The sequence below is a fragment of the Haliotis asinina genome, chromosome 2, assembly GCF_037392515.1.
Source record: "Haliotis asinina isolate JCU_RB_2024 chromosome 2, JCU_Hal_asi_v2, whole genome shotgun sequence".
In the NCBI taxonomy this organism is placed as follows: Eukaryota; Metazoa; Mollusca; class Gastropoda; order Lepetellida; family Haliotidae; genus Haliotis; species Haliotis asinina.
This window is the reverse complement of record NC_090281.1, coordinates 35,353,304-35,366,788: the sequence shown is the minus strand read 5'-3', so window position 1 is coordinate 35,366,788 and position 13,485 is coordinate 35,353,304. Positions and strand designations below refer to the sequence as shown.

The window sequence follows — 13,485 nt, the reverse complement described above, 5'->3', positions numbered from 1 at the left end:
TACATACATGAAGTTCTGGAGATCGTTTCTAACCCGTGTTATAGTAGGTTATGATAATAAAACAGTATTCACGATCGTTATCATTCAAAGGCATTCACTCTGCACAACAAAATAATGATCGATTAATGATGCATTTATTAGAGATTGTGGCAGTGAGAATTCATCGGTCTCAAATAAAATCGAAAGGACTGGACAAAGCCTAATCAAGTCACTCCAATTGCATGAAAGATATTTTCAGCGAAATTTCTGTTTGCTTCGATTATTTTGCCCATGCTATGTTCTTGTTATTCTTGTTATTAAGTATTTTCTCTTAATTTCAAATATTTTCTCATTCCTTCTATTAAGTTCTCGTTGCTTCAAGTTTGTGTAAAAAAAAACCTTGAAATTTCAAGTACGTTTCGTTAATTCAAGTTTCATTAAAACTATTCCCTATCCCCGATGACATGATTGAAGCGACGAGTAATTTTATGCTACGAAAGTGTCTCATTATACTTTCGTAGTTATCCCTGCACACAGGTCAAAACATCACAAAAATCATGATATATCAGGAAAGCTATTGGTATGGAGAACGTGAAGTAGGTGGTATATATATACAACGCGTTTAATGTGCCATGACCTGTGCATATCGTGATGTTTTTACTAAAACGCGCGATCACGTCCTTACGCTTCATATCCGTCTCCCACTGAGATTCAGCTGGTGATCACAGGTATCACAGCTGCTTTAAGTTAAAATTTCCTGCATCTCTACACATAATCCTCTTACTCTGCCTGCCGTGCGGTAAGTTATTCAATTTTAAACAAATCAGCCATGTTAAATGTCTACTTTAATAGTTGAAGGATGTACATATCAGAACTAGCTGACTTTACTCGAAAGCGTTTAGCGTTTCAAAAACATTATAATTCTGTTCTATGTTACGTAAATATATGTCGAATATCAAGTCTCGTGAAGAAGGACGAATCTCAATCTTTATTCAGAAGTTGACAGTTAAGTAAGTGTTTTGAATGATAATGATGAAATGTTTATATCTGAACGTTTAAATGCTATTTTAAGTGAGTCACACATAATTCATGAGTGTCGTCGTTTTGCAAAAGAGAGAAATTGTAATATAAAAAACCGCAACATGAGATATTATATTATAATAGTCAAAAATATAAATAACATGTGTTTGGCGTCTATTTTTAACACAACCAAAGTTTGATTGCTAAATATTCTGACAACCGTTTTTCCCAACTGTTTAACACATTATGTAAAATCATCCGAAATAGCTGACTTAACAGGAGAGCAGTTCTTGTCATTTTTACCCCTTACAATCACAGTCAAAACATACGTTACTGACGCAAGTTAAAGCATGCAAATAAGATGTAATCTCCATAGTTTCGCGAGCAGTATAAGTTTTAAAAATATGACATTATTTAATGATTTTCTCGTTACATTTTTCATGCTTAGACTCTTGTTGAAAGTTTAATATTTTTACAAGTTCATCCAAAGTTTTGTTTGCCATTTGTACAATCGTTATGGCAATGCACACGCAAATGCATCTTCCCGCCTAAACAGTGGTGCAGATAATTGACTGTGACGTTGGTTATTTTATGTTTCTAAATTTGTTGACCTTTTGGATGATGATGATGATGATGATGATGATGATGATGATGATGATGCTTAGAGGACCAAATTGAAAGGCCTAGTAGGGGAAAACAATAGTTACTTCAATATTTGTTAAAACTACACACACACACATAAATATGTATTTTATCAAAGTCATAAACAAACAAAACGTCCCATACCATTTTATTTCTATTTCTGTGTGTCAAACAAGTGATACAATTACTGTTAAATGTCAATCAAGTGATACAATTTACTGTTAAATGTTAACAAAATTCCTGGCGGTAGTGTTTCGGTATGTTGAAAAGGCACCAAATAGGTAAATATGTGACATAAAGTTTAATTATCATTTGCTTTGTAAAGCATGTTGCTTTTTCTACAAATAGAAGTCTTGTAACTTTTAATAGTTGATTCCTAGGCATGTTAACATCTCATCATCTGTGTATTATTACGATTCAGTGGGTCGTCGTTTATTCTGTTAACTTGACTTACTTCTAAGAACCATCAAATAACGAAATACAAGTACAACCATTGTTGTATGGCCTATCGGGATTGCATCTTAAGATGTCTTTAATGTTTGATAAGCTATTGATGTAACGGCTTTGAATAGTCACCAGTGCGTACAGCTTTTGTGTGCAAACTCTCTGGGTACAGCCCATGAAGAGCTAATGGGTTAGGTCTGTTAGAATTGGTCTCCAGCTAACCATGTTTGGATCTGGTTGTCAGGATCGCTGACTTGGTTAACACATGCCATCGCATACCTATTTCGCAGTTCGATGCTCGTGATCTTGATCATTTGATTGCCTGGAGTTATTTACAGATGGCCACCATATTGCTGAATTTCAGTAAGAGAACAAACCAACCAACCCAAATCTCCTTGTACACAAGCCCGATGTTTTAGCCTATTGGGGGTAAACTTTACCATTAAAGCAAATCAGATTTTACTTGACAATCATGAACACACTTTGTTGGGGATTGTACAAAGTAAGACGATGAACCCAGTTTGGTTCCCTTGGACGCCAGAAGCGTGGAGTACACTTCCAAATCTGATATGATCCCACGTTTAGCAATGTCACGGTGGTGGACAGCGAGAACGGTCTTGCTTTCAGACTTTGTTCCCGTGTGAGAGTCGAACCCAGGTCTTCAGCGTGGCACTTTAACCACAAGGCTATCCCATATCCCATGACGTTGGGGCAAGACGTTCATCACTTAGATAATTAAGGACAAGCGGGGTTTGAACCCACAGTTAACGATTCCTGGGACAAGTAAGGGAGGCAACCGCACAACCAGCCGCAGTGCCTTCGACGACTATATAAGGTGAAAAATTTGGATCAGGTGGTTACAGTGTGTGTCCCGTGTAACTATGTGTAATCATGCCCCGATTGGTTTGCCTTACCCTGCTCACTAAGTCGACCTCTATTTCTGTTTCCAGAACCATGGGGTCGTTTGCAGGACACATCGACGAGGGTATATTCTTCATTATTTTGGCTGTATGGTGGATGATATATATCTACGTTGACTACATATTCGTAAGTATAACAGAATTGCCGCCTTGTATAGCCTTAATTTAATTTGTTAAGAAAAGTACTTTATATTGTTAGATCCAGACTCGTCATTAAGCTAATGATTTTCTCCGTCTCTGAGATCGAGTGCTGTTTCAAACGAAGGAAATAGGCAGAAGTGTATAGAAGAGAAATGATCTTTCTCAGTATATAGAATTGAATGGGTTCGTAGGTATGCTTTTACGCCGCTCGTAGCAACATTCCAGCAACAGCATGGCGGGAAACACCAGAAATGGGCTTCACACATTGTACCCATGCGTGGAATCGAACCCGGGTCTTGGGCGACGTGACTAACGCTTTGACCACTAAGCTATCCCATCGCACCGAGATAATAAAGAAAAGAAACGAAAAGTGGTTTTCAGATGTATACTTATGTATGTGTGCAAATCAACAGATCATAATAGAATGTTTGTGAATATATTTAACACAAATCATCGCCGCTCACTGGTGTTCCTCATGGCGCACATGTGAAACAAATGTCAAGGTGAAGGTCATCTTGTATGGCACACATGAGAGTCCTGGATCTAGATTTTCAAAGCTCTTTTAGCACTAAGAAAACGTACGATTATCTTAGCGCTAAGAGAGCTTCGAAAATTTAGGCCCAGTGTGCCATTGTACAAAACAACTTTACCTCTAAGACTATCGTTAGTCTATGTTACGCTATAGAACTTACGATCACCTTAGCGCTAAACAACGACACCCACATATACCTCTCATCGTCGCCTCTTGGAACCAGTCAGATGGACATGGAGAAGGAGAATGTTCACCCACTCTTTCTGCAGAACTTGTGCCAACTGTTGGAGGTTCTGTGGCTGTTGCCTATGTGATCGCCGACGTTGGAGACTTTGAAGAATGCAAAAACCGTGATTCGCCATTAAACATACAACGAATGATATTTTGTGGAAGCGGCGCAAACATACAAACGTCACGTAAAACACACAAACAGATATGAGAACGTGCTCGTGGCCCTAAAGCTGGACGTGACGATACTACGGGTCACCTTGATCCATATGCAAAGAGACTACAGTCTGTTTGACTAAAAAGTGCCTCCATTAATTGCTGAATATATCAGTTTAGAAAGGTAGTTAACAGATGTCACGAGGCTTTTGACATGTCCCCTACATGGGTTGTGTCGACCACGCTGTCTCTCTTCTGTATTACATGTTTTCAATGCCCATGTACAAAGTCCTAGTGCCTTGGAAGCACTTTTCATACACCTATCAATTACATAATTATATATCTATAATTGTCTGATACATATCAGTAAATGTGAGGTCAGTACAATATTCACTTTCCCTGCCCTCTCAACGATCCAGTTAGTCGCCTCTTACAACAAACATGTGTTATTTTTGGTCTTTTGCAGGCGATTAACGGGATCGGGTGGTTAGGCTCCCTGAGTTGGTTGACACATGCCTTCGTATCTCAGTTACGTTGACCGATGCTTGTGCTGTTGATCCCTTGATTGTCTCGTCCAGACTCGATTATTTACAGACCGCCGCCACATGGTTGGAATATTGGTGTAAAGCTAAACACACTCACTCCCCTTTCCTCAAAACAAGCAAAACACACCCATGGGAGCTCCTTTATTACATATTCAATGGTATATTTGTGTGTTATTTCACACCTTTGTTTCTTTTGCAGCGGCAAGACAAGGGGAAAGAATTCATCCCGCAATTCAGTTATCAGTTACCAGGGAAACGGCGAGTTCCGGGAGAAATATGCTTCAAGATAGCTTTTCCTGTTGTAGGTATGCATCAATAGGATCGATGGGTGAATGTTTATTTACGCCGCATTGGCAACAATTTGGTTATCGCGTTACTGCTTGCAATGCATGCTTCGTATGTACAGGGAGACTATATAGAGAGGGAGAAGAAACTGCCCGAAAAGCCGTTGAACGTCTCGGGTCGTTACGTAACCAGTGTGGTCAATATGGCGGCAGCGCGGTATGTAAAACTGAGCCCGATTTATATTCAACAGCTGATTAAATTCGCTGAGCGTTGTAACAACTGAAATCCAACATATAGAAGATAAGTTAACTATTTTGTCACTTTAATTTAAGTCAAATAATTGGTATTAGTGTCGGTATTAAGATTTGTAGTTTCACGTCGGTAAGTTATAACTCACTGGCTTCTGTTCTTGATTCACCGCAACGATAGACTAAATTGTGTTCTGTTCTGATCCGCCACTGAAATGCTACACGTCGTTGTTTGAGTATTCCAAGATATTTCCTCAAAAACATCTTTCACATACACCTTTACTTCTTGAGGGGAATATGCTATCAAGTGAAATGTGTTTGCAAGTAATAGTGAGAGTTTCATCATCTAAAACAAAATGTTAGGGTGTATTTGAAGTGTGTGAATACTATGACATATCGCCGATCTGATCTGATCCGCCATTGGTGCTTGTGGGTTACAGTTGCATAACTTCTTTCTTTCTTGTGATCATATTATTTGACAAAACTGGAAAGGTGTTTAGAACGCTTTGTGACAGTTTTACACTTTCTGTTTTTGAGGGGTGTGCGACGGTGTCAGTTAACATTTTGTTGATGTCCATGCCGTTCCCCACATGCAATAGGATATCTGAAATAATTATTTATGTAAAGAAAAATGTATCAAAGTAGATTTTATTAAAGGACAGCTGGTGTAAACACATGTTTTCTCGCGATACTTTTGCGTTCTTTAACATGTTTGGGAGAGAAGGCCGCCGTGTATCATTTATCCTTTCATTCATTCACATATGTACTCCTTTCTTTTATGCTTTTTATTTCTTTCTTTCATTCATTCACATAATTCATGTTCTTAATTCTTACTATAATTCATTCACTCATTCATTCATTGTAAAATTCCGACTGATAAAATGAACTGGCTGAAGGTCTGTTAACAACACCTGAAATTTGCGCTGGGAACGAGCCAAGTCACTGTATGCGTTGGAGCATGACGAGGCACGCATTAATTAGCACAAATGGTAAAGTGACCTGTCCCTGTTGTAGATCCTGGTATATACGAGGCCGATTCTAGTAGAGAGAGGACTGCTGAAGCACTTCACACGTTTAAATAATGGAACTTTAATCGTAATAATAAACACATTTGATGAGAAGTTAACATATCTACTGTCTACCTCTACGATTTATTTAGTTGATATGTGAAAGTGTGAAATATCTGTTAAACTATGTAGGGGGATAGGAAACGTAGAAAAAGAACTTTACTGAAGAGATATTTGTTCAGAAATGAGAAATGAGGCGTTTTTCAAAGCCCAAAGCGACCATGTCTTTATGCAAATTACGTAGTGTGCGATGATATTGTATTACAAAGGGCTCGTCTAAACGTGCATTTTGAAATTAAACTTACCTACAATATAAACGATAGCTGACGTACAAAAAAAGATAATTTTCATGCTAAAACTATGAAGGATGCAGCTACCTATGCCCCCTAAAAAATCCATTTCTTCACCGATTTCGTTCAAATTCTACCGTTACAGTCATTACATGAAACACACGTTATGTAATGAGTGTAGCGGTAGAATTTCCTTAAAAATCCATTTATTCACCGATTTCGTTCAAATTTGGAATATATGTAAATTACAGCATCTAAAAACATTATATGTTTGCAAAGGTCCAGATTTATATCTTTGAAAATTATTGTCGGTGCATTCTTCATAATGTTTTACATTGTTACGTAAATCTTATTTTTATAGAACTGCGACAATAAGGTTTATGACAATAAATATGTTTATATCAAAGATGCTGCATCGTCTGCTCTTCATCTGCCTTCGATGACAGCACCTGGAGTCGTACAAACCGTGTAAACAAAGGATCGCTACGCAAATCGAAATAGTGTTACAAGTTTTATGATATTTTCTAATTGAAACTAAATCGTTCTATCTAAATTGTCTAATTAAATGCCCAGACTCATCAAAAGAGTAAAGAAATATATACATAATATTGAAAGGACTTTGTAAGATGTGTCCGTTTCTTGCAAAACGTACCCTTCTTGTAACACTGCACAGTTTGGGAGTGGATAAGGTGAGGAGTTGCCACTTTGTCACCAATAGCCACACGTCCCAATTAGTCAAGGTTAAAGATTAATCACAGTGTGAATGGGTGAGTATAGTTTTAGCGATATTCCAGCAATACCACGGTCGTGGATGCCAGAAATGGGCTTCATACATGTATCCATGAGGCAAATCGAACCCGGGTCTTAATAACTAACGGGATCGGGTGGTCAGGCTCACTGACTTGGGTGCCACATATCATCAGTTCCCAATTGCGCAATTCGATGCTCATGCTGTTGATCACTTGACTGTCTGGTCCAGGCTCGATATTTACAGATCGCCGCCACATAGTTGGAATATTGTTCAGTGCGACGTAACACTAAACTCACTCACTCACATACTCACTCATCACTTTCGCTTCTTCAGGATTCCTGGCGGAGCTCATAGACAGCGGCGCAAAGTTCCAAGACGAGGAAGGCAACTTCACGAACCTCATCTACATGCAGCATGTTACCATCTACGGCTTGTTCATCATCCACGGCATCACCGACCTCCTCGTGTATTACGACTTCCCTCTCCCCGCCGGCACGCACTACCTCACAGTTGCTATCGCCTTCTTCTGGTACGGTATCGGTTTCTACTTCCACGCCCACATGCACGGCAAGGAGCCGTTAGAGGAGATGGTTCATGTGCTTCCCATCCCTGTGATGCTGGCAATGGGGTTGACCGTCCTCTCCGAGATGCTGTGGAAGAAGGGTGTGGCCACTGCTCTTGCCAGGACGTACTTCGTGTTGACTTTGGGCACGTGGTTTTCGCACGTGGCTTTCATTCTGTACGATCACACCACATTCCCAGGTAGGTTACATGTGTCATTCGTATTTTCTGAGTAAGAATAGGGTGGGCTTCCGCCCTGAGTGAGTGAGTGAGTGAGTGAGTGAGTGAGTGAAGTTTTACGCCACTTTAGGCAATATTTCAGCATCAAGGTGCGGGACACCAGAAATGAACTTCACATGTAATATCCATGTGGGGAATCGAACCCGGGTCTTCAGCATGACGAACAAACGCTTTAACCGCTTTACCCCACCGCCCTTGCACCCTTACCACTCACATAGCTACAGATAACATTAACATGGACCTCGTTCGTCCAGCGAGCATTCCAGAAATATCTCTGAATTAAGAAGTCTCCAGAAATGGACTTCATATATTGGAACATCGCATTGGAAGACAACGGATGAGATCAAGCCTTAAGAGTCATGGACGAATGAGTTAGTGAACGTGTGAATAAGTGAGTGGATGGGTGAAATCAGTAACTAGGTGAATGAATAAATGATTGATTGGGATGGAAGAAAAGTGGTTGTTTGTTTGTTTGTTTCCTTGCTTAACGCCACACTCAGCAATAGTCCGGCTATATGGCGACGGTTTGTAAATAATCTAGTTTGGAGCAGACAATCCGGTGATACACATCATGAAAATCGAGCTACGTAATTGCGATACCTAGACCGGTCAGTGAGCCTGACCACCCGATCCCGTTAGCTGAATCTTGGGTTACAGGCGGACAAGTCATATCCGATGTCAATAAGGGTTGGCAGGGAATATTAAGCAAACCCTTTCTACTGTCTACAAATTGAGGTAAACTATACATTTGCATTATTTAAACACATTTAAGGGGCACGTAACACTAACGCTCTTTGCACCTGTTTAAATTTTCAGGTTCAGGTCCATCCAACTATGACCGCCATGATCACAGAAACGTTGCATTTGCTGCTGCAGCCTTCGGCATGCATCTCTGTTTCAACCTCATCTTCATGGTTGTGAGCTACGTTATCACCTACTACGTTGTGAGATGGATGTATGGTGTTCGTGTAACCATCAGTTATCGCTCTGAAGATTTCGACCAGCAGTACAAGAACCTACCACTGGATCATTCAGACGACAGTGCAGAGTCTTTCCTAATGAAGGAATGTGACTTTTAACACAGTCTTCGGGCATGGGTGACCACTTGAGTTGCGTCCCTTCTGCATTAAAGGCTCTGCTGGACAATTATTGCGCGCAAAGTCTGCATAAGTTTTGGCTTCCGGCTATATCCAGATGACACATCGTAATAGAACTGAAATACTGCCTAAAGCGGCTTTTTGCCATATTTATTCTCTATTATGCATGTCATGTAACATTTTATACGAAAATCATTTTCCATATTTTTGTGATTTATCCTATTACGCATTCCATCAAGGATTTTATGCGACAATCATTTACCATATATTTGTGATACTTCGCAATGATCAAGCAAAATGTAACTGAAAGCACAAGAGCAGATATCTTTTTTTCAAAATGAGCGTGACTGCTATTTGTTAGTTAGCGTAATTGTTTTTAAGGATGTTTTGGTAATTTGTTTAGTAGTTTAAGGCGGTCTAAATATTCAAAACTTGACCGTGAGCATCGATAGATTCCAAAACGACAATCGTCACGCTGAAGACCCGTGTTTGAATCCCTGCATGGGTACAATGTGTGAAACCCATTTCGATATATGTAGTGTCCCCTGCTGTGATTCCGCGGCGTAAAATCATACTCATTCAATCCAAAACGACAGAGGGTATTAGGTTGTGAATTTATCATATTCCTTCTCAATGCAACGAAGACCAAGAGCCGCTTTGAGTTTGAAACTTGACTGAATGGGCTATAGTCAAAACGGACACCAGCCAAAACGGCCAAAAATAATTCGAAAAAAGCCCAAACGCCCAGCGTTATATTTATATATATCCTTCAACCTTGGTGTAGCTATGGTGACCGTTTTCTCTAGGCACATAGGTCGCTTTCTCTAGGTTCGAAGGCTGTTCTCTCGAGCTTGGTGGCTGTATTGTCTATTTTGGGGGGTCCGTTTTCTCCGAGTACATATACATATGGCATATTATGAACGCAACCATGGTTGAACACATTCCAGTATGAACCCTCCTCAACGTGTGACTGACTTGCAGTACGTACCCAAGAAAGAAGTGAAAACGAAATATGAACCATGTACAACATATTCTTTTCGATCTGCGCAACTGGGATACGATGACATGTGTGAAGGTTAAACTACACTATATCAGCATCACACGCTCCCCGAACGAGGACCGTATGGAAAACTCAAACGGTCAGAGGCCTATGACAGCTGTGATTGGATGAAATAGTGTAAAATGTTTATGTGTATTAAAAGCTCATTCATCCAGTAAATAAACCTGACCACAATTTAAAGTATTTAGTGCTGCCATTTTTATCACCATGACTTATGCTTATGTGTGCACCGATATTTTCAAGTTGGTGACATTTGGTGCGGAATGGAGGGATGATGTGTCCTGCTTCTTGTACTCGGAAAAATCGCCGGACAGGTTTGGCACAATTTGTGTTCTATTGTAGTTTAAAGGCCAGACTGTATACTTATGTACATGTAATGGCTGTTGATAGCCTGGATATTTGTTTATGAAAAAATAGGGTTATTAGAGAAGTATAAGGGAAAACATCTGGTGACGTGTAACCTGAAGAAGGTCAGCGAGCCTGACCACCCGTTTCCGATAGTCGCCTCTTACGATCAACATGGGTTGTTGAAGGTCAATACTAAGAGTATTCTAACCAGGACCTTCTTGGGTCATCGTTTGGATATAAGATGAGCTTACACTAGTTAGTTGCACATTGTATTGTGCTATCTACCAGACAGTGAGTAAATATACAGATATGTTGATAATGTCACCATCATTTGTCTTTTGCTTTCACATCGTCAGTGTTGAAACACGACACAAAATGACTGTCTCCCGTGAGTACTAGGTCTGTTTTATCAAGACATGTCAAAACACTGATTACACAATATAATCTCGTTTCCTGCTGACAGTGTTCCGTCCTATTGCTCAACTTCGTACAATGACATATCCAAAAAGATCTTTTGAGACCAACTCATACAACTGGATATATACCGTGAATAAAATGTTAAGCTCCATCCAGTATATTTTACAAAAACTTTAGGTTGGCACATACGAAATCTTTCAGAAAAAACGAGCAAAGCCATAATGGAAATTATCTTTTACTTTTAACGTGATGCATGCGCTTTTGGAAAACATGCATTTTGTTTTCCTCAAAAAGGTTACCTCCTTTTGAAAAGTGAAAATCAGAAATGACTGTTACATGGTCACTTGTCATTTTTAACAAGAGAAACCTAAATTTAATAGTCTTGTATAAACACAATAGGAATAGTTATTTTGATTTAAAAAGCAGTGTCATCATATCTGTAACAATATTTCCTTTAATTGTAAATACAAATGATTACAACATCCCTAAATCAGTTACCAGATGAACATTCTCTAAATATGGATTGGTATTCCCAATTAGTTCAGGCTAACATTTCCACAGCTTCACATATTAGTTTTGAAATAGGCTGGCGCTTAACTTTTTATTCTCGGTTTATAATATTAAGATCACTTATATATTGCAAAACTACAACCCTCTACTCTTGGAAACACGCTGTGCAGCGCGCTCTGTAGTACATGCGCTGACAAACGGAAATCTCAAAACGAGGTTCGGCCGCTAGAATAGTTTGGTGATCTTTTACGGCCTTGATATTCTATCAATTACACTGTATGTTACGAAAATGCACTTAATAGGGGCAAGCAACACAAAACAGGTGAAACCAGTGAGTCAGATGAATTGCGAATCATTGTACGACCTCTTCAAACAGGAGCAGCCTGTGACGTTTCTGTTAACGACATGCTGAATACACCCCGCTAAAATATACAAATTCGTTTTTTTTGGTTTTTTTTAAAAAAAAAAATCAATTCAAGTCATTCGTAAATACAATTTTGCTGTGAAACACGGAATTTCATGTAATCATAATTGTTTGTAGCGTGCCTTTTTCACTTTCACGCAAGAAAATTGTCTGAAATATTTAATGAGTGAGTGAGCTCAGATTTACGCCACACTCAGCAATGTCCCCGCTACATGGAGGCGGTCTGTAAATAATCGAGTCTGGCCCAGACAATCCAGTGACCAACAATATGAGCATCGATCTGCGCAATTGGGAACCGATGACATGTGTCAACCAAGTCAGCGAGCCTGACCACCTGATCCCGGTTGTCGCCTCTTACGACAAGAATTTTTGCATGGTTCTTTTGGTTGATATCGTGAGTTACAATCTGACACGCCGACAGGTTACGCTTACACGCTATGAAGCAGGTAGCCGAGACAGACCACGCAATCGTTTCAGTCACCTATACCTTTAGGTCATAGACAACCAATTCTGACTTTCAGTGAGTGAGTTTAATTTTATGTTGCTTTTAGCAATATTCTGGCAATATCACGACAGGGGACACCAGAAATGGGCTTCAGGTATGGTAGCCATTATGGGAATCGAACCCTGCCTTCGTCGCGACGAGCGCACGCTTTAACCACTAACCCCTCTGAATTTACCGGGGCTTTAATATGGTTATAAAAAGTTTGTATATGATGAAAATTCCTTTGGTCCACCTCTAAATAGTGTGGGTATGGCGTTATTAATGGTTATATAATAGTTATATCCCCTATGGTAAACACATATAAACCACACACACAATCTCCATTTTTGTCCCACTTGGTGAAACTCATTCATAAGATTGTATTTTCCGGCAAGGTAATACATGCCAAAGAATACGATCCTCACCAGCTGAATTTACTGTGACATTTTAACCGAGAATTTTCATTGTGTTCTAAAATAAATTTGAAAATACTTCATACAAATGAAGACAAGCTGAGGAGAAATTAGCTGAATTTGTTAATGATATTTTGGAACAAAAGAAAAGTCTTTCAACATAAACTGACGAGCAAAAGAAAGCACACAAGTTTCTTCCCGTAAGACAAAAATAACAAAAACTTTAGATGAAATGGAAAATTTACGTTGAAGCACACAGCAATAAAAGTATTTTATCAGCAAAATGACATTGTACCAATAAACAGTTACGTAGTGATGACCCCTGCGGACGGTTTCTTCGATGCTGGAAGGTCAAGGCCATACCAGGCCGTAGTCGACAGGCCCATATGCCAGCAGCACGAGGTCGTCTTGTCACTGTGAATCGGCTTACACAATTACCCAGTGTACAACTGTACATCTCTTTCACCAAAGTAACCGTTACCGTGACCCAAAGAAGCGCCATAAATAATATACACATCAGTTTACAGTGTTTCCCGTAACGCTTTAAAGAACTTTAAGAATTATTGATAACGTCGACGATAGTAATTCCTTGACAACAACCCTATCGAAATAAGTAGATTGCCTGAATATTTACTACTCAGAGTTGATGAGACCTGGACGGGATAAGGGTGTTCAGAACCAGC

At 39.5% G+C, this 13,485-nt stretch overlaps 1 protein-coding gene across 1 annotated transcript; it reads left to right on the top strand.

Moving 5' to 3' along the window:
• The first annotated feature begins 716 nt into the window (after nt 1-716).
• On the top strand, nt 717-9,128 carry LOC137272506 (transmembrane protein 45B-like). Its single transcript, XM_067804891.1, has 5 exons — nt 717-778; nt 3,036-3,132; nt 4,807-4,912; nt 7,582-8,010; nt 8,866-9,128. Exons 2-5 carry the CDS (start codon nt 3,040-3,042, stop codon nt 9,126-9,128), a joined length of 891 nt encoding a protein of 296 aa, XP_067660992.1. The 5' UTR covers nt 717-778; nt 3,036-3,039.
• Nucleotides 9,129-13,485: the final 4,357 nt, after the last annotated feature.